This window comes from Callorhinus ursinus, unplaced genomic scaffold, assembly GCF_003265705.2.
Source record: "Callorhinus ursinus isolate GAN/ISIS: 27379988/994484 unplaced genomic scaffold, GSC_fseal_2.0 scaffold65, whole genome shotgun sequence".
Lineage (NCBI taxonomy): Eukaryota > Metazoa > Chordata > Mammalia > Carnivora > Otariidae > Callorhinus > Callorhinus ursinus.
This window is the reverse complement of record NW_027397127.1, coordinates 3,646,264-3,666,044: the sequence shown is the minus strand read 5'-3', so window position 1 is coordinate 3,666,044 and position 19,781 is coordinate 3,646,264. Positions and strand designations below refer to the sequence as shown.

The following is a 19,781-nucleotide window of genomic DNA, read 5'->3' as shown; positions in this document are numbered from 1 at the left end:
GGCCCAAAACATTTGTCTTGTGACTTTCAGTATCTAGCAGACAGTAGACTAGAGGTATTAGACAAGGAGTATCACAGGCCAGAGTGATTATTACCCCATTGTTTTTTATTTCATTTTATCTTAGTCTAAATATTTAACGAAGTGGCCATTTGGAAATAGTATGTTCTGTGCTCCATCATTCCTTTAAGATCTACAAAGCGAAAAAGCAAAAACAAAAACAAGGCCTTCTACACTCCTAGGAACTCCCACCACCGCAGTTATCTGAAAGGGACCATCAAGATCACCTAATCCAGTATTTCTCAAGTTTAAGTGCTCATAAGAATCACCTGAAAAGGTTTATAAAAAGACAGATTCTGGGGCCCTAGCCCTGGAGATTATGATTCAGTAGAGCTGGGGTGTGACCCAGGAACTGATATTTTTCCAAATCTCTGGAAGTTTCTGAAAGGCAGCCAGGTTTGGGAACCTCTGGCCATCCCAACCCCTCACTAGCATCATCATCATTATTACTACTTTTTTTACATCATTAACAATAATACCTTTTAGCTGTAGTTTTACCTTGTCAACGTGTTTTTCTATCTGTTATGTCATTATATCCTCTCAACCACCTTGATAGATAAAGAAGGCAGGTGTTACTAGTCTCCTTCTACAGATAAGAATATTACAACAGAGACTCAAGGTGTGGTCCATTACATGCAATGGAACATTATTCCTCCATAAAAGGGAACAAAGTGCTGATACAAAGTACAACACAGATAACCCTTGGAAACATTTTTCTAAGGGAAAGAAGCCAGTCACAAAAGACCTCACGGTGTATGATTCAGTTTATATAAAATGTCCCTAATAGGCAAATCTGTAGAGACATAAAGTAGGTAAGTTGTTGCCTAGGGTTGGAGACAGTGAGGGTAATGGGCAGTGACAGCTAATTGGTACAGGGTTCCTTTTTGGGGTGAATAAAATGATCTAAGATTAGATTATGATGATGGTTGTACCACTTAGTAAACTTTCTAAAAATCATTGAATTGTACGCTTAAATGGGTGATTTTTATGTTATGCAAATTATACCTTTAAATGGGTGTTTTCTTCAAAAATGCTATTTTAAAAAAGAGAAGGTTATTCACAGTGATGATAAGGATAGACCTATGGTCATGTACCTAACCAGCTATAAACTAGGACAACTCAACAGTCGTAGATACTCTTTACTGAGTGTTACTGTATGCCAGGCATAATAGTAACCACCTCATATTCATTATCTTATTTAATCCTCAAAGCAATTATTCCCACTTTACAGATGAAAAACTGAGGCTCGGGGAGTCTAACTGGTTTCCCCAAGGTCACACGAGCTAGCAGGTGGCAGATCTTGGATTGGCAACAAATCTGATTCCAAAGACTTCTTTTCCTGTGATAACTTTCTGCCTCTAAGACTAGAACCCCCTGCCTCTCATTCTTCATCAGGGATCTTTCCAAACTTTTCCAGTGTGAAGTCTCTTGGGGAGCCATGTGTATGAATGTTTTTAATCTTTCATTCAGCCTCTTCCAGTGGTGAACAAAGTGAGGGACTTCTGTCCTCCATTCCCAGAAGAGTAGTTCCAGAGGACAAAACAGGAGAGAAAAGACTTTTTCCTCTTTATCTTCCTTATTCTCATCTGACTGTGCAGCGGTGGGAGAACTGGTCACATTTCTCAACACTAGCCTAGAGATACCCCAGAATTGCCTTGACCGCACGAGCAGTACTCAAGACTGGGAGGGGGTTGAGGCCCACTGCAGCTTGTAGTTGTAGATGATATATGAATAAATGCAACTGAACCTAATTTGCATTCTACATACCCAGTAAGTACTACCATGCACCCCGGGGAGGAATCCAATCTAGCAGGACTCAAAAGGGTCAGGAGAAAGGGTGCAGTCTTCAAAATTACATTTATTATCTCTTTTGAACTGAGATTATCACAAAACACACACACACACACACACACACACACACACACACACACACATATCCAGGAAGAAAAATCAATATCAAGGGCTTGTCCTTGAGCAAGGTGTGTTAAAAAGTGGATTTGTGCAGGGAAATGTGTGCATGATACTTCTCTTATAACAGACATGAGAACATTTTAATTCCTACTCTGAATACAATGTCCCTGGGTTCAGAATTCTGCCCTGGCATCTGTCACAGTCTTTAAAAAAATCACAGCTAGGGGAAATGAGGACACACTGGGTGATTCAAGGTGCTTTGTTTGTGACAATGATTCCGGAGACACCCCTCAAATTCACCCGAGATATGGATTGCACGGTGACAAAAGACACACACCGTATCAATTACTCTGTTGGACAGCTCCCTTAACCTCACTCCAAGTCCTTCCAGTTTGCCCTTACTCTCCTTCCAGACATGGGCTAGGATACTCAATCCTTCAATGTGCAGAAAAAGCCTAGGATTAACCTCTGCCTGGCCATCCAGCACACGATCCAACAGCCTTCTCAGCATTGCTTTCCAAGGTCAGCTATGTGGAAAAACCTCAGACTTGAACCCTGAGACCCAGATCCAGTAGCCGTAGGGACACTGTCGCTTATAAGGAACTGGCCCCAAATCAGTTGACCTGACTTGAGAAACAGCAAGCAATGTGCGAGAACGCGGTCTCGTGCAAGGGAAGCCCTCACGCTCCTTTGTCTAAGAGCACAAGAAACCTAGAAGCGGTGAAGCGGAGGCGGGGCCCTCCCACACCAAGTCGTTTAATGTGCTGATTCCCATTCCCTGTTGGCTGTTTCATAATTTGGTTTCCCGAGAGATCTGCCTGCTCTAAACTCACCTGTGCTTAGGGAATGGAAGAGGGGGAGGAGGGAGGGCTAGAGAGTTGGGGAGAGGCCGGGGGGAGGGCCATTTGTATTATCAGTTGGTTACATGTTATAGCCATTTAAAGGTGGGCATAGGGAGGCATCCACAATATGACTGACTCGACACAGTAAAATATTAAGCACCTGTCCCAAGATCTATTTTCTAAATAACCACACACACACAAAAAATGCATCATGGATGAGCAGGCTTTGGTAAGAGCTGAGACTTCCCTTATTTTTTAGTGGGTACACAGGTTGTTTGGTTCTCAGCAACCTCATCATAACATTCAACTGTAAAACCGAAGTCTAGAGAGGCTTTAAAGGGATTTAGGTACAGTGAGTCAGTTCCTATTCTAATAGGAAGAGTCTTTATTAAAATACCAGACATACCTCCAGCTTTCTTTGGTATTTCTCACAATGACCTCAGCCTTAGGGACACACCCTGGAGTGGGCTTTTTAGAAGCGACAGCTGAGCAGTGACCACTTACCTAAAAGTATAATCCTTTGTGAATAGGACCAGGAAGTCCTGCTTTTAGGGGGCGTATTTCCATGCGTTGCAATGCACAAGCAGTCCAAAGGATATCTGGCTATCTTTCTGTGAACCCGACCGAAGTTCCTTCCTCATTTTCCAGCCCTAATGAGTTCGTGGTCTGCCTCAATAATGCCACTTAGAATTAATTATGAACAAGATCTAGAGTAAATGACACAATTCAGATTTCCCTTTGTATACCCTGACAGATAAGCACAATGCATTGTCCCCACCATCCACGCTTCAACGCCAGCAGGGGCTAAAGGCCGAGTAGGATAATGGCTAATGGCCCCGTCAATGCCTATGGACTCAGCAGTCGCAGCATCAACCTGGCGTTCTGACAAATCCATTCCCGAATCGTTTTTTCAGGGTACTCCAAGAGATGTAAGCACGGCCAAGGACGCCACCTCCCACCAAGAGCCACCACCCTTGCATTACCTTCCTCCAGTTCATCCATGCTTCCGATTTTCCTGGATCCATCAATGGTGTAAATGTAACGCACTCCCTGAGGCAGGTTGATGTTGTCAGACAGAGATCGAGTCAGGTCAGCCAGCAAGGCGTCGAAACTGCGAAAACGGTCAGAGGACACAGCGTACACAATCCCCTTGAAGTAGCGGTCCCCATTGCGGTAGAAACGTACCTTCTTGGCTTTCTTCTCATTGCTCAGTGCCTGCAAGGTTCTGGTTCGGTAGAAGCTACAATGGGCGCTGTGAGTGGGGCTGGGCAGCCCATTCATTCGTGAGCCTCGCATGTTCCTGGATGTCTTATCTCTTTCGTCAAAATGTCCAAAATCAAGTTCCATATTTTGGTGGAACCTCAGAGACCTGAGTGTGGGACAAAGGGGGGGGGTGAAAAGAGGCAAAGAAAAAGGGGGAGGGAGGAAGAAAAAAAAAAAAGAAAGGAATTCAAGTATTAGTCAGATCCAGTTCTGCAATCTGCTGCTTGTAAAAAGAACTGGTTGAGAAAAGCCCGTGACCCATCTGCTGCTTGCCCCTGACCTGCAGGAATATTGATCTTAATAGAGAAGAAGGAGGGGCTGGGGGGGTGCTGGTGTTGGGGGGGGCTGGGGTAAGAGATAGGGAGGGAGGCACTCTGGGCACTGTTCCAAACAGGGGAGAGGGAGGGATTTTGAAATCGCTTGAAATCCTGGGACTTCTTGACAGTGGCTCCTATCAAATTGTAACTTCGGGCTAAATACATTAGAACTGGCATCTGTTTCCTCACACATGCCCACATGACTAACAGTTGTAAATGAATCCTTAGCCTGACAGAATCCCCTTGAAGAGAATAGAAGGCGCTGGCTGAGGTTGGCATCTCCAGTTTAGGAAGCAATCTTTGTGCTTCAGTAAAATGACTATGGAGGGGAAGGTTTTTCATTTTATTCCAAACCCCCTTTCCTAGGCTAATGTGTACCTCCCCTCCCCCCCCCCCAATAAACCAGGATTCTCCTTTAAAGGGACAGCCTCCAGAGAATAGCTAGTGTCTTTGTGCTATTCATCAAACCCTTTCCCCACCAAGCTGGTGCAGCTATCCGACAATCATAAGAAATAAGCTGGAAAAAAAGGATTAGAAAAATCAGTTATTTAACAAGTTATTAGCTCTGCTTTCCCCCTGGTACCATTTGGTCACAAAATCCTTTTCTTTCTTTCTTCTTTTTCTTTTAATATGTGCTTTATCCCTCCCCAATGAGGCAGCCCCACCCCTTAATGGAATAATTTAATTGTTGAAAGATTCCCCAGTGAGTCCCTGGAAAGCATATGGGACCTTTCGAAACAAGCACACCTTTCATTGTTCCGGATTTCTACCCTGACCGAAGGGGCATTTTGCCCCTCACAAAAGCAATTCACCCCCAAACTTGTCTATCGCCCAGGTGCATTAGCTGAGGCAAAAGATGGTCATTTGTCAGATTTGTTTTTTCCCCTTCTGCTGAACAAGAAAGAAAGAAAGGAAGGAAGGAAGAGGAAGGAAGGAAGGAAGGAAGGAAGAAAGGAAGGAAGGGAAGAAGGGAGGGAGGGAGGGAGGAAAAAAGGAGAGAAATCAAAACATGAAACCAAACACAACAGAAGCCTCGAGCGTTAGCAAAGGTAGTGACCACAGCCTAGGAACCCAACTATTAACATGCATCTCACAGATGGGGATAAAAAGACTCACAGAGCAAGCAGGGCTCAGCTGCTACACACTGCCACATCGAGATATTTGCAAGGGACCAGGAGAACAGGAGATAAAGGAGGACTGGTGCCTAGGAGGCTTGCCAGGCTCTATCCCCCTTTTCTTCCAATGTCACCATGACCTGTGCTGAGCTCAGCATTGTCTCTGTCAGACAACCTGCAGTGGTGAGAGACCCCACCTCCTCAAGACAAGTAGCAAGCATTTCCCCAGGCATGCCAGTAACACTTGGCTTTGCTTTAGGATCACGGGTGGTATTATTCTAAATCAACAACACAGTGAAAACAAATGAACATCAAACTCACTTTTCCAAAGGAAAATCCCAGGTAGAGGCTTAGGAAGAAATCCGATAGAATAAGGTAAAATAAAATTTAAGGGAAAAAAAAGGAGAAGGAAAGAAAGAGAGAGAGAGAGCTAGAGCAAGCGCGTTGCCTTGTGCTTTTCCCGCTTGGCATCTGTTACATTCTGCCTGAAAATCACTGAAAGCCCCACTCACCGGTTTTCTGCTGGTTGGGTGGAGATGCTGAGAGAAAGAAAACCAATCTCTCTATGCCTTTGTTGTCTGAGCTCCAAGCAAGAAATTCCTGCCAGGGTGGATAGATGCCTTCTAGGTCCTAGTGCCTTGTCCAGCTTCTCCCCTATAACTCAGGCTTAGTGAATCCCCCCAACTCCCAAGATTAATTACATGCTTTTTTTTTTCGATTCTCAGGCTGCATTAACAGCTAGAAAGGTTTCATTTATAACCAACAGAAAATGGCAGGGTAGCAAAAAGATTGCACAGGCGAGTGCAGAATGTTCTAATGAGCAATGTGCTAGCCCCCCCCCACACCCCCTTTTTAAAGGGAATTGGCAATTTCACTTGGCCAAAACCTTGGCCTAATCTGCCTGGGGATCAGACTCAGGTAGTCAAACCAGGCTTCTTAGAAATTGTAGCTCTCTTCCTCTCACCTTCTTGAGACAAAACAATCAAACCTGAATGTTCTTGAAGGCATCCTTAGTTCATGCATCCAACCCCTGGTCGTTTTTGAATTAAGGTCAGTGGAGTAGACTACGAGGAAGAACAAGAAGGACAAGACAAGGGAAAAGAGTTCCAGAATTTCATGGGGGATGATGTAGGAAAAAAGACCCCAAAGACCTTTTAGCTTGCTGTAACATTCTGGTTAATGGGATCTGTGGCATTTACCTATGAGAGTTTGTGAGTTCGAATCCAACCCAGAGGCGTTTCCACGTGAAGTGAGTCTGATGGCTACAAGATGAATATTAATGACTCCTCAAATTTCCTATTGGTTACGAAATGCCTTCTTTATATCAAATATGTTAGAAAAAGGGAAGGAAGCAACCACATTAAATTTATTAAAGCAGATCAAACTATAAGACAAAAGAAGAGAAAGGTGAGAGAGTAAAGGAGGGGCGGGCTACCATCTTCACAACTGAGACTACGTGTACTAACAGGTAGAGTCTTGAACTACCATGACTCCATTGTGACTTGGCTTCCAGAAAACTCAGAGCTAATAGCAGGGTCCTTAATGATCTTCTGTCTGATTCCTAATACAATTAACCCTCCTTTTCAGATATAGCTGTTGATGATGAATAGGTAAGCATTTTTTGGTGCATGTGTTTTACCGTAAGATGCCTCAAAGTGGGATAAAAAAAGTGACATCCCTTTTTGGGAAGGTGTTGGCAAAGCAAGCCTAAGATCTCTGTGTTAGTGGGGTAGATAGCTTCCGTGTGCAACCTGCCTAGTCAAGGCTGCCCACCTTGCTGCTGTTCTTCTGGCTTCTAAATAACTACCTCAGGGGGTCGCCTGTGTCCGGTGTGTTCTCTTCCATTTGTTTCTGCCTTACACTGTGGCCATCTTCGGAAAGATCAGGGTTATTCAGGTCAAGGGCAGACACATATCAAGGAATAAGGGCAGGGAAATATGGAAATTCCAGACAATGGTTGTAGCTTTCTTGTCCAGCAAGGGGAATGTCTTTAAATTTTTTAATGATTTTGTTTATTTATTTGTCAGAGAGAGAGAAAGAGAGAGCGCAAGTGATCACAAGCAGGGGGAGCGACAGGCAGAGGGAGAAGCAGGTTTCCTGCTGAGCAAGGAGCCCGACACAGGACTCGATCCCAGGACCCCGGGATCACGACCCGAGCTGAAGGCAGATGCTTAACCGACTGAGCCACCCAGGCGTCCCTGAATGTCTTAATACTTTTATTGCACATCATAAGCGTTTCATAAATATACGGCGATTGGTTTTGTATCGGAACTCAATTTTTTAAAATTTTCTGGGGAGGATAGAAGAATGGATGGATAAAATAATGGATAAAAAAATAAAGGATTTAGAATAGATTTTAGAAGGGATTTCCTCATGATATAGGCTTCGCAACACTACTGTGGAAGCCGCGAAATGTCTTTAGGAGACAGTCTGGGGTAGATGATTTCGTTTGTTTATATCCATCAAAGAGCAGATGGGTGAACAAGATCAAGGTGTCCCTGTGTGAGGTATGTGGATGTTACCAAGTGGTCTTTAAAAACAAACAAAAATGGTTCTTTGGTCAAAAATTTTTAAAAAGTGGGGGGATAAACAAAATTTGTTTTCTTTACCATAAAACTTCTCCTTTAATATGCATAAAATATGGCATTTGTCTCCAAAAAGGCAATTTAGTATAAAGGGCTTCCTGCTTTAAAAACAACAACAACAACAACCCAGGGGCACCTGGGTGGCTCAGTCGTTAAGCATCTGCCTTCAGCTCAGGTCAGGATCCGGGGTCCTGGGATGGAGCCCAGCTTCCAGCGGGGAGCCTGCTTCTCTCTCCCTCTGACGCTCCCCCTGCTGTGCTCTCTCTTTCTCTCTCTCAATCTCTCAAATAAATAAATAAAAATTTTTTAAAAAGCTCAGAACCTCTTTTTCCAGGGCATCTCATAGACTAATGTTTTGTGGATCAACCTTTTGCAAAAACTGGGCTAAATCATCTCACAAACATATTTCCTCTCAAAGAGCCCTCAGCTACTCATCAAGATTTTTCTTTCACTTCCTCAAAGGAGAGGAATCACTGACAGAAAAGAGCTCAGGCGTGAGTCCAGGGAGAAAGTGCATCTTTATATATGGAAGTCAACTTTGAAGATCAAGGGAGAGTCATGGTTGAGGGCTCAATGGAGTGAAGAAATTGAAGAAAAAGTACAGCAACCCCATTGTGGGAAAAGTAGCAGTAAGACCTTTTTGAGTCATTCCCATGTGCTCACACTCACTGCCCCCAGGGAGCTTAAAGACTCATTGAGGAGACAGGACAAGAATATGTATTTTGCAAAAATCATGAAGGGGAAAGGCTTAGATCGTTCATGATATGTTGTGGTCTGTCTGGGTTAATCAAACCCAGCTTAAAGAGCAGGGTCAGGTAGCAAGACCATTCATTACACACACACACACACACACACACACACACACACACACACACACACAATCACTAGAGTATATTCACTACAAAAAAGAAAACAGAGTAGGATCTGGGGTGGGGCAGGGTAAGCAACAGGAAGCGAAGTTGAAAATATATACAAACTGTTTACGGGGACCACAAAACGATAAAGTACATAGGAATAAATCTAACAAATGTGTACAGAACCTTTATTGAGAAAATCGTAAAATGATTGAGGAACACAACAGAAACTGTGAATAAATGTAGAACCTGACCATGCTTATGGATGGCAAGAGGCAGTGTTGTAAAGGTATCAATCCTCCCCAAAGTAATCTCTATATATGAAGAAAATCCAATAAAAACCCCAACAGAAATTTTTGTGAAATTCATAAATATCGGTTGTTGTGAAATATCTGTTATTATAAGGGTTAAATGAGTAAATACATGTAAAGTGCTTGGAACAAACCCTGGCACATAGTATATATGGTAAAAGTATTAGTTTTTATTTTCCCTCAAATACTCATAGGGCATCTCCTTCACTTCTTTCAAATCTTTGCCCCAATAGCAACTTCTCGACAAGACCAACATAGACCATCTATTTAAAGTTACAACTTTCCCGCTCAAGGAACCGGCCCCAATTTATCTTCTCCTGCTCTGTTTTTTCCATAACAATTATCGTCTTCCAGCATACTACATAATATACCTATTTATTATCTTTGTTATATATCTTGCCAAGTAGAATATAAGCTCCACAAGGGCAGGAATATTCTAACAGCTTTAATAAAATACAATTCACCATACCAATAGCAATATTTTTGTTTTTATTTTTTAGGGTTTATTTATTTATTTGAGAGAGAGAGAGAGAGAGAGAGAGAGTGTGTGTGTGTGTGTGTATGAGAGGGAGGAAGGGCAGAGGGAGAGGGAGAGAGTCTCAAGCAGACTCCTCGCTGAGTGCAGAATCCTGTGGGGCTCGATCTCATGACCCTGGGATCATGACCTGAGCTGAAATCAAGAGTCGGACCCTTAACCGACTGAGCCACCCAGGCACCCCTGTTTGTTTTTAATACTGTATTCAAAATGCCTAGAACAATGTCTAACACATAGTTTGTTTGGGGATTTTTAAATTGGATTCAGTAAGGGAAGCATGGAATATTCAATAGCTGGTTTGGGACAATTAACTCTCATATGGAAAAAAATTAAATTAGATCCACACCTCACAACATACATAAAATAAACTCCAGATGTCTTAAAGTCCTGAATATAAAGAACAGAACTTTACAATTATTAGACTAAAATATGGGAGATTCTCTTTAAATCTTTGTGGTTTAAAAAAAAAAAAAGACTTTTTTTCAACCAAGATGAAAAAGCAGGAATCTCATAGGAAAATATTTGTAAATTTGATTGCATGAAAATGTAAAGCATCTGAAGGTGAAAGACAGCATTTAATGCTTGCATTAAACGATAAGTAACAAATTGAGAAAAGATATTTGAATTTTATATAACAAACAAGGATTAATGTCCTGAAATATATAATATAAAGTTATATCAATAAAGCAAAGGCAAATCTCCAATAGAAAAAATAAACGAGCAAAGGATTAGTCCAGGCTGTTCATAGGAGAGAAAACCTGGAATGGCCAATAAACATGTGAAAATATGCTCAACCTCACACATAACTAGGGAAATCCAAGTTAAAACAGAAATTACATATTTTGCAACCGTGAGATTGGTAGAAATTTTTTAAATATGGCAAAGACAAAAAAACAGCTGGAACTCATACAATGTTGAAGGAAACATAAATTGGTACAATTTTGGAGAGCAGTTTTGGGCAGTAGCTAGTAGATTTGAAAGTAGGTATCAATCTATGACCCAGAAATTTCATTCCTAGATACCCATGCAAGAGGAATGCTCACACATGGGTTCAAAGAGACCGTTACAAGGACATTTATAAAAGTATTATTTGAAATGTGGAAAAATGAAAACAACCCAAACGCCCATCATCAGCATACTAATTTGATCAGCGGTTATTCATACGTGGAATGTTATACACAGTGAAATAGAATAAATGAGCGTTAAGTGTAAGTGGTGGTGCACAGATTTCTGCGCAGCCATAAGTTTTCATTTCTCTGGTAATGAAATGCCCAGGAGAGCAACTGCGGAGTCATACGATACTTGTATGTTTAATTTTATAAGAAACTGCTAAACTTTCTTCCCGAGTGACTTAAAATTTTACTTTCTCACCAGCAATGTATGAGAGATCCAGTTCCAGTGCATCCTCACCAGCATTTGAGGTTTTTATTTTAGCCATTCTAATAGATGTGTCGTGATATCCCTTTATGGTTTTAATTTGCATTTCCCTAATGTGTCATAGTGTTGAATATCTTTCATGTGCTTATTTTCCAACTGTGTATCTTCTTCAGGGAGATGACTCTGTGCCTTTTGCTTATTTCCTAATTGAATTGCCGGGGTTTGTTTGTTTGTTTGCTTAAAGATTTTATCTTTATGTAATCTCTACACCCAACATGGGACTCAAACTTAGAACCTTCGAGATCAAGAGTCTCCTGCTCCACCAACAGAGCCAGCCAGGCACCCCCATTTTTTAATGTTGAGTTTTGAGAGTTCATTATATATTCTAGATATGTCCTTTGTCAGGTATGTGGTTTGCAAATATATTCTCTCAGACTGTTGCTTGTTTTTTCATCCTCTTGACATGGTCTTCCATAGAGCGCAAGTCTTAATTTATTTTTTATTTTAAGGATTGTGCTTTTTAAAAAGATTTTTTAGTTTCAGGTGTGCAATATAGTGATTCGACACCTCTGTACGTTATGCTGTTTTCACCACAAGAGTAGCTCTCATCTGTCACCGTACAACGCTATTACAGTATCATTGACTATATTCCTTATGCTGTGCCTCTTATTCCCGTGACTAATTCATTCCATAACTGGAAGCCTGGATCTCCCGTTCTCCTTTACTCATTTTGCCCATCTCCCTATCAGTTTGTTCTCTGTGTTTATAGATCTGATTCTGCTTTTCGTTTGCTTATTCATTTGTTTTGTTTTTGAGATTCCACATATGAGTGAAATCACATGGTATTTGTCTTTCTCTGCTGACTTATTTCACTTAGCATAATGCCCTCTAGGTCCATCCATGTTGTTGCAAATGGCAAGATCTCATCTTTTTTTATAGGGGGGTGTGTGTGTGTACCACATCTTCCTTATCCATTCACCTATCAATGGGCACTTGGGTTGTTTCCATGTCTTGGCTATTATAAATAATGCCGCAATAAACATGAGAGTGCCTCTATCTTTTCAGATAATTTTTTTCATTTTCTTTGTGTAAATACCCAGTAGTGGAATTATTGGATTATATGGTCTATTTTTAATTTTTTGAGGCAACTCCTTACTGTTTTCTTTTTAAAAGATTTTACTTATTTATTTGAGATAGAGAGAGCACGAGAGCGAGAGCGAGAAAGAGAGAACACAAGCTGGGTGAGGGGCAGAGGGAGAAGCAGACGCCCCACTGAGCAGGGAGCCTGATTCGGGGCTCGATCCCGGGACTCGATTCCGGGACTCTGGAATCATGACCTGAGCCGAAGGCAGAGGCTTAACCCACTGAGCCACCCAGGTGCCCTTCCACACTGTTTCCCACAGGGGCTGCACTAACTTACATTCCCACCAACAGCGCACAAGGGTTCCTTTTTCTCCACATCCTCGCCAAAGCTTGTCATTTCTTTTTTTTATTACTAATACTCTAGCCATTCTGACAGGTGTAAGGTGATACCTCATTGTGGTTTTGCTTTGAATTTTCTCGACAGTGACGTTGAGCATCTTTTCATGTGTCTATGGGCCATCTGGATGTCTTCTTTGGAAAAATGTCTATTCAGGTCCTCTGCCCATTTTTTAAATAGGATCGTTTGGGTTTGTTTGTTTGTTTGTTTTGGTGTTGAGTTGCTTAAATTCTTTATATATTTTGGATATTAACCCCTTACTGGATAGATCATTTGCAAATATCTTCTCCCATTCATTAGATTGCCTTTTTGTCTTGCTGATGGTTTCCCTTGCTGTGCAGAAGCTTTTATATTTTGATGTAGTCTCATTTGTTTATTTTTGCTTTTGTTTCCCTTGCCTTTAGGAGACCTATCTAGAAAAATGTTGCTAATGTCAGAGAAGTTACTACCTGTGTTTTCTTCTAGGATTTTTATGGTTCAGGTGTCTCACATTTAGATCTTTAATCCATTTTGAGTTTACTTTTGTGTGTGGTGTTAAAAGGTGGTCCAGTTTCATTCCTTTGCATGTAGCTGTCTGTTTTCTCAGCACCATATACTGAAGAAACTGTCTTTTCCCCATTGTATATTCTTGCCTCCTTTGTCATAGATTAATTGACCATATAAGTTTGGGTTTCTTTCTGGGCTCTCTGTTCTGTTCCATTAGTCTGTGTGTTCTTGTGCCGGTACCATACTGTTTTGATTACTCTAGCTATGGGGTATAGTCTGAAATCCAGGAGCATGTTATCGCCAGCTTTATTCTTACCTCCAACAATTTCTCAAGATTGCTTTGGCTATTGGGAGTCTTTTGTTGTTTATGGATTGTGCTTTTGGTGTTGTGTCTAGGAACTCTTCATAAAGCCTAAGTCCTGAAGTTTTCTCCTATGTTATATTCTAAAAGTTTTATAGATGTATGCTTTACATTTAAATCTGTGATCCATTTTGAGTTCATTTTTGTTTAAGCTGTGAAGTTTAGATTGTGGTTCATATTTTTTGTTTATGGCTATGTAGTTGTTCCAGCACCATTCATTAAAAAGATTATCTTTCCTCCATTGAGTTGTTTTTTCACCTTCATCAAAAGTCAATTGAATATATTTATGTAAGTCTATTTCTGTATTCTCTATTCTAGCCCATGGATTTGTGTGTCTATCCCTCCTCCAATATCAAACCATCCTGATTACTGTAACTATAAAAAAAAGTTTTGAAATCAGGTAAACTAATTTCTCCCATTTTACTCTTTTTCAAAATTGTTTTGGCTATTCTAGGTCCTTTGCCTTTCCATAGAAATTTTATAACCTTGTCTGTATCTATCAAATACCTCGGCAAGATTTTTGGTAGGAATTGGGTTAAACCTATCTACCAGTTAGAAGAGAATTGACGTCTTTCTATACTGAGTCTTCCAATCCATGTACATGACATGTCTCTCCATTTATTTATATCTTCTTTGATTTCTTTCCTCAGTGTTTTATAATTTTCAGCATACACATCCCATACATGTCTTGTTAGATATATCCCTAAGATTTTTTAAGGGATTGTATATGGTATCATACTTAAAATTTTGCTTTCTGCATGTTCGTTGTTAGTAAATAGAAATGCAATTGATTTTTGTATATTGACCTGACGCTTTGCCAATGTGCTGAATTCGCTTATTAGCTCCACAAGATTTTTTGTAATTGTCTTGTGATTTTCTATGTAGATCATGTCATCTGCAAAAAGACATGGCTTTATTCCTTTCCAATCAGAATACCTTTTATTTCATTTTTTACCTTATTGCCTGGGGCCAAATCTTCTTATAGTTCTATATTGAAGAGCAGTGGTGAGAATGGACATCCTTAACTTGTTCCCAGTCTTTAGCTGGAAAACATTTAGCCTCTCATCATTAAGTGTGATACTAACTGTAAGTTCTTCTTCTTTCTTTTTTTTTTTTTTGGTAGATGTTCTTTATCAAATGGAGCAAATTCTTCCCTATTCCTAGAGTTTTCTGAGGGCTTTCAAAAAAATAAAGAATGGATGTTGAATTTTGTCAAATGTTTTTTCTGCATGCATCGATTTGATCATGTGATTTTTTTTCTTCTGTAATCTGTTAATATGATTGAGTACATAGATTTTCAAAATCTGTATACTTTTGCAAGTCTGTTATATTTCTCAATGACTTTCTTAGTTTGAATAAAATATGAATTGTCAGTATTTCTTCAAAATAATGAAAAATTACACAGACATGTAAAAACATAAGCAGCATTAGCAATCAGGTAATCAAAATATTTGATATAAAACATGCACGGGCAAAGAAAAGAAGGGAAAAAAACTAGTTAGAAAGTGCAGTAGTACTCAACTCTGCCTTCACAATAGAATCAAATGGGAGGCTTTTACAAACTATTCTTGACTGTGATTTAATTGATCTGGTGTAGTTCCCAAGCATTAATACTTTTTAAAGCTACCCTAGTCATTCTAATGTACAGCCAAAGGCATAGTGGAAAGAACCTAATAAGGTAAACTTTGGAGTCAGATCTGACTTGGGATCCCAGTTATTCCTTGTATGACCTTGAGCAAATTAGTGGAGTTTATCTATAAAATGGGGATAAGATAAAGGTTGTTTTAAGGAATAAATGAAACATCATATGTAAATTTCCTTGCAGTATGCATGGTGTGTATAAAAATACATTTATATGTATTTATTTATTTTTTATATGTATTGTCTGTAAAAATACAGACTCCCAGAATATAGAAGTATCATGTACAACATATAAGAAGTATCCATAGAGGGAGGGATGACCCCCTTCTTTGCCTTTCCTTCTCCCTACTGGCTGAAACGTGACTGATATGATTTGTGTGCAAGCAGCCATGTTGCACTCGGAAGTGGAAGGCAGGTTTTGAGAATGGCAGAATGACAAGATAGACTGGAGCCTGGTGATCACGGGGCAACCATATCATCCCTGAGAAACTTCTTTTCAAACTTTGTTTATGTAATAGAGAAATAAGCTTATATCTTCTTGAACCACCGCTGTTTACAGTTTCTTCCCTTTCTCTATTATGCCTGATACAACAACAACAACAACAAAAATGATTCAATACATAGTCATGCTTGAAATCACTCTTGACAGGCTCCTGAAAGGGACATGTGAAAGATAAGGAGTAGATGGGTTCTGATTAATGAAGGAAACCACAACTTGGGACACACATGGGAGAGCACAGTAGAGTATTCTTACAGATGATGAAAGCACCACAGGAGCTCTCCATGCCAAAAGGTAAAAACTAAGACGAAGGAGCTGTCTTAGAGGCAACTACTCAGGATCCCAGGAAGAAAAGCCAGAAGACTCAAATTTTGCCCATTCCTTTTGCCACATGCAGTAACAGAGGGATCTCTCTTGAAGTGAAAGCAATAAGTATGGGAGCTTAAGGCAGTGAGATAGTCTAGTATGTTGGGTGACAGGCACTGGCCAAGCAGCATTTATGAAAATTAGAGAGGCACACAGATTTATCAAGGTGCCCTTCTCATGGCATGTTCTCCAGCTCACCCACTCTGATTGGAAACAGCAGCTCTACCTTTCCCTCTATTCTCCAAAACAGGTTGCCCAAACAGACAGAACAGATAGTCTAAAAAGAAATCTCAACCAGAGAGAAGCATATAATAAGAGAATCATCAAACATTTAAACAAAGAAAATAACATGAAATATGGACAATAAACTCAACAAATAAAAAGACTTTCATTAGACAAATGGTCTTGAGAGAAAAATTTCTCAGAACGTAAGTAAAAAATCATCATAATAATTTTAGAATGGTAAGAGATCACATCTATGAAAGAACAAGTAGTTTTGAAACAATAACAGGTAAATATGAAAAAAATAAGAAATTTTAAAAAATAAATACCATGGATACAATTAAAATGTAAGTAAATGGACTGAAAAAAGATTTGTAATGGATATAAGTGAGATCAAATCAATGAGCTGGAAAATTGCGCTGATGCATTCTCCCAAAGCATAGGATAAAGGATAGAATGGTGGAAAGTAGTAAAGAAAAGGTGAGATGCATGAAGGACAGACCAATCAAGAAATTTCCACATTTGTCTAATAGGAGTTCCACTGAATAAAAGTTAAAAGAATAGATGGGAATCAATATCTGAAGAATAAATAGCAAAACAAAAAACCAAAACAAAAACACTTCCTCGAATTGAAGTCATGAATACTCAGATTGAAAGGACCCTTTAAGTGACAAGGAGGAGGACTTATAAAAACAAGAATGGCAATTTAAAAAAAAAAAACAAACTTTAGGGCACCTGGGTGGCTCAGTTGGTTAAGCGACTGCCTTCGGCTCGGGTCATGATCCTGGAGTCCCGGGATCGAGTCCCGCATCGGGCTCCCTGCTCAGCAGGGAGTCTGCTTCTCCCTCTGACCCTCTTCCCTCTCATGCTCTCTATCTCTCATTCTCTCTCTCTCAAATAAATAAATAAAATCTTTAAAAAAAAAAACTTTAAACCTAGACACATCACAGTGTAATTTTGGTGCATCAAAGATAATGGGAAAATACTGAAAACCTTGAAAGATAAAGTAAAGATCACCTACAATGGAACAAGAAAAAGTTTGACATCAGACTTGCCATTAACAACATCAGACATGAAAGCAATGGAGCATATCTTCAAATTGTTGAGTGAAAATAATGTTGAACCTCAGATTTAATACCAAGTCAAACTATTTTATAAGTGGGAGAGAGAAATAAAGCCATTTTGGGCAGAGGTGAACCCAGAATCCTTACCAACCACAGAAACTCTTAGAAATAATTATTAGAGAACATACTTCGGCAAAAAGAAACATAATTTGTGGAAAGTAATGGTGTCAACGAAACAGTGAGAAATCATTTGTGTACTATTTACAGAGTTAAAAATTAATTGTAAAAAATATGAGATGCAACCTATCTCTAACCTGGGAGAAGGTTTGGCAAGTATCAGTTCAGTGAAAGGTATTACCCATAAATTTGGCTCAAACTGGGATGCCTGGGTGGCTCAGTTGGTTGAGCGTCTGCCTTTGGCTCAGGTCACGATCCCGGTGTCCTGGGATCAAGTCCTGCATCAGGTTCCCTGTTCAGTGGGGACCCTGCTAATCCCTCTGCCTGCCGCTCACCCTGCTTGTGAGTGCTCGCTTTCTCTCTCTGACAAGTAAATAAAATAAAATTTTTAAACAAAAAAAAATTTTGCTCAAACCAGGCAAAACATTCTGTTCTCACTCTACATCAACAAAGGGAATGTGAATGCTTAGGTCATTTTTCCAGTTTAGAAGGACATGAGGGATGTCTCCGGTCACTGGCCTAGTTTAAATCCCAGGAAACAAATTCTAGAAAGAGATCCATTCCTGGTCTAAAATATCCTGTGTGGAACAAAATGAAAGAAGGCAGAAAACTGACCTATATGATAGTGTTCTCAAGAGATTTCATTTCACAAAGTATTTCCTGAGCCTCTGCTCTGCCAGGCTCTGGGCAGGCACTGAAGGGAGCAACGATGAGAAGAGGAAAAGTGGGCACCTGGGTGGCTCACTTGGTTGAGCGTCTGCCTTCAGATCATGATGTCAGGGTCCTGGGATGGAGTCCCGCATCAGGCTCCCTGCTCAGCGGGGAGTCTGCTGCTCCCTCTCCCTCTGCCCCTCCCCCTGCTTGTGCCCTCTCTCTCTCTCTCTCGCAAATAAATAAATAAAATATTTTTATAAAAAGAAAAGACAAAGAGGAAGTGGAAGATCCTTGTCTTTGAAGAATTGGCATTCCTGATGGAGACGTTTGGAAAAGAAGGGGGCTTTTGGACGAAGCTAGTAAGTTAAAGACATGGGTGAGAGACAGACCCACATTGGCATTTTAGGAAGCTCAATGAGGTAGAAAGTACAGGACTTTGTACCCCGAAAATCTGAAAGCAGAGAAACCAACTAGAAGCTAATGCAGTAATTACAGGCATTTAGTGAAAGTGGCTTTATGGAAGCTGGGAGGGACAAGCATGGGAAATCTGAGTAAGGTTTCTGTAATCAAACCCTAGAGATTCTATCTTTTGTTCCATATTTAAAATACAGTTCTCTCCTAAGAAGCCATGTGACATAGCGGAAAGAGTATGGACTTTAGCTGCATGACTCCAAGCAAGTTATTGAATCTCACTGAGCTTCGGTTTACTCAGCTACAAAACGTAAATACGCATAGGGCCAACCCTGTAGGAATTTTGCAAAAATTAAATGAAATAATGGATACAAAGTTCGGAGCCCATAGGTGGTGATATTAAATACTAACTATGATTTATAGAGCTACGGTTAAAAATTATCCTACAGATATGTTATTGAATTTTTGTGTGTATGTCACCTAGTACAGTTGCCATGGCTACGTAACAAATTACCTGAAAACTTAGAAGTGTCAATCAACCATTTATTATGGCCATGGATTCTGTGGGTCAGGAATTTGGACAGGGCACAGCAGGGATGCTCCATAATGTCTGGGGCCTTACCTGGAATACTCAGAGGCTAGCGGCTGGAGCCACCTCGAGGCTAGCTCACATGTCTGGTAGTTGATGCTGCCTGTCACCTGAGGGCCTCGGGTCCCCTCCATATTGAGCCTGTCTATGTGGTCTCCCTACGTGGGCTAGTTGGGCATGGTGGCCGTGTCAAAGAAGCTGTATCTTTATGATGAACTAGCTTCAGAAATAAGATAACCTCACTTGTACTGCATGTAAGTAAATGGAGCAGTCATTAAGCCACTACCCAGACTTGAGGGAAAGAAACATAAAGCCCACCCCATCAGCGGGAGGAATATTGAGATCATAGTTTAAGAACACATGAGGTGAGAGATACTGTTATGGTTTTGTGGGAAAATACAATCTTCCATATAATCCAAATTTGGGAGTTAAAAGAGCAAATGTCAGATGGGACCCCAAGGCTTCCTCTGCCTATAGAATGATATAATTGCTACTCTTAGTATCGGCTAGCACCCTTCAAAATTCTTTAGCCCTCAAAAAGGAGGATTTTGTTATCCAGTCTTCCCAGGTGTTTGGGTAGGAGCTCAACTTCTTTTCATTAGAAATGACTACACATTCGGGGCACCTGGGTGGCTCAGTCGTTAAGCGTCTGCCTTTGGCTCAG

The 19,781-nt window shown here is 40.5% G+C and overlaps 1 protein-coding gene across 3 annotated transcripts in view; it reads right to left on the bottom strand.

The window, feature by feature from the left end:
- The window catches only part of DCX (doublecortin), a 119,223-nt gene extending 113,173 nt beyond the window's left edge, over window positions 1–6,050 (bottom strand). For all 3 annotated transcript variants that reach the window (XM_073885767.1, XM_073885768.1, XM_073885769.1), the window contains exons 1-2: window positions 6,018–6,050; window positions 3,794–4,179 (exon numbers count right to left, since the gene is read on the bottom strand). In XM_073885767.1, the coding sequence (XP_073741868.1) occupies window positions 3,794–4,157 (364 nt within the window). In that variant the 5' untranslated portion in view covers window positions 4,158–4,179; window positions 6,018–6,050. The remainder of the gene's footprint in view (window positions 1–3,793; window positions 4,180–6,017) is intronic.
- Between the last annotated feature and the right edge of the window lie 13,731 nt (window positions 6,051–19,781).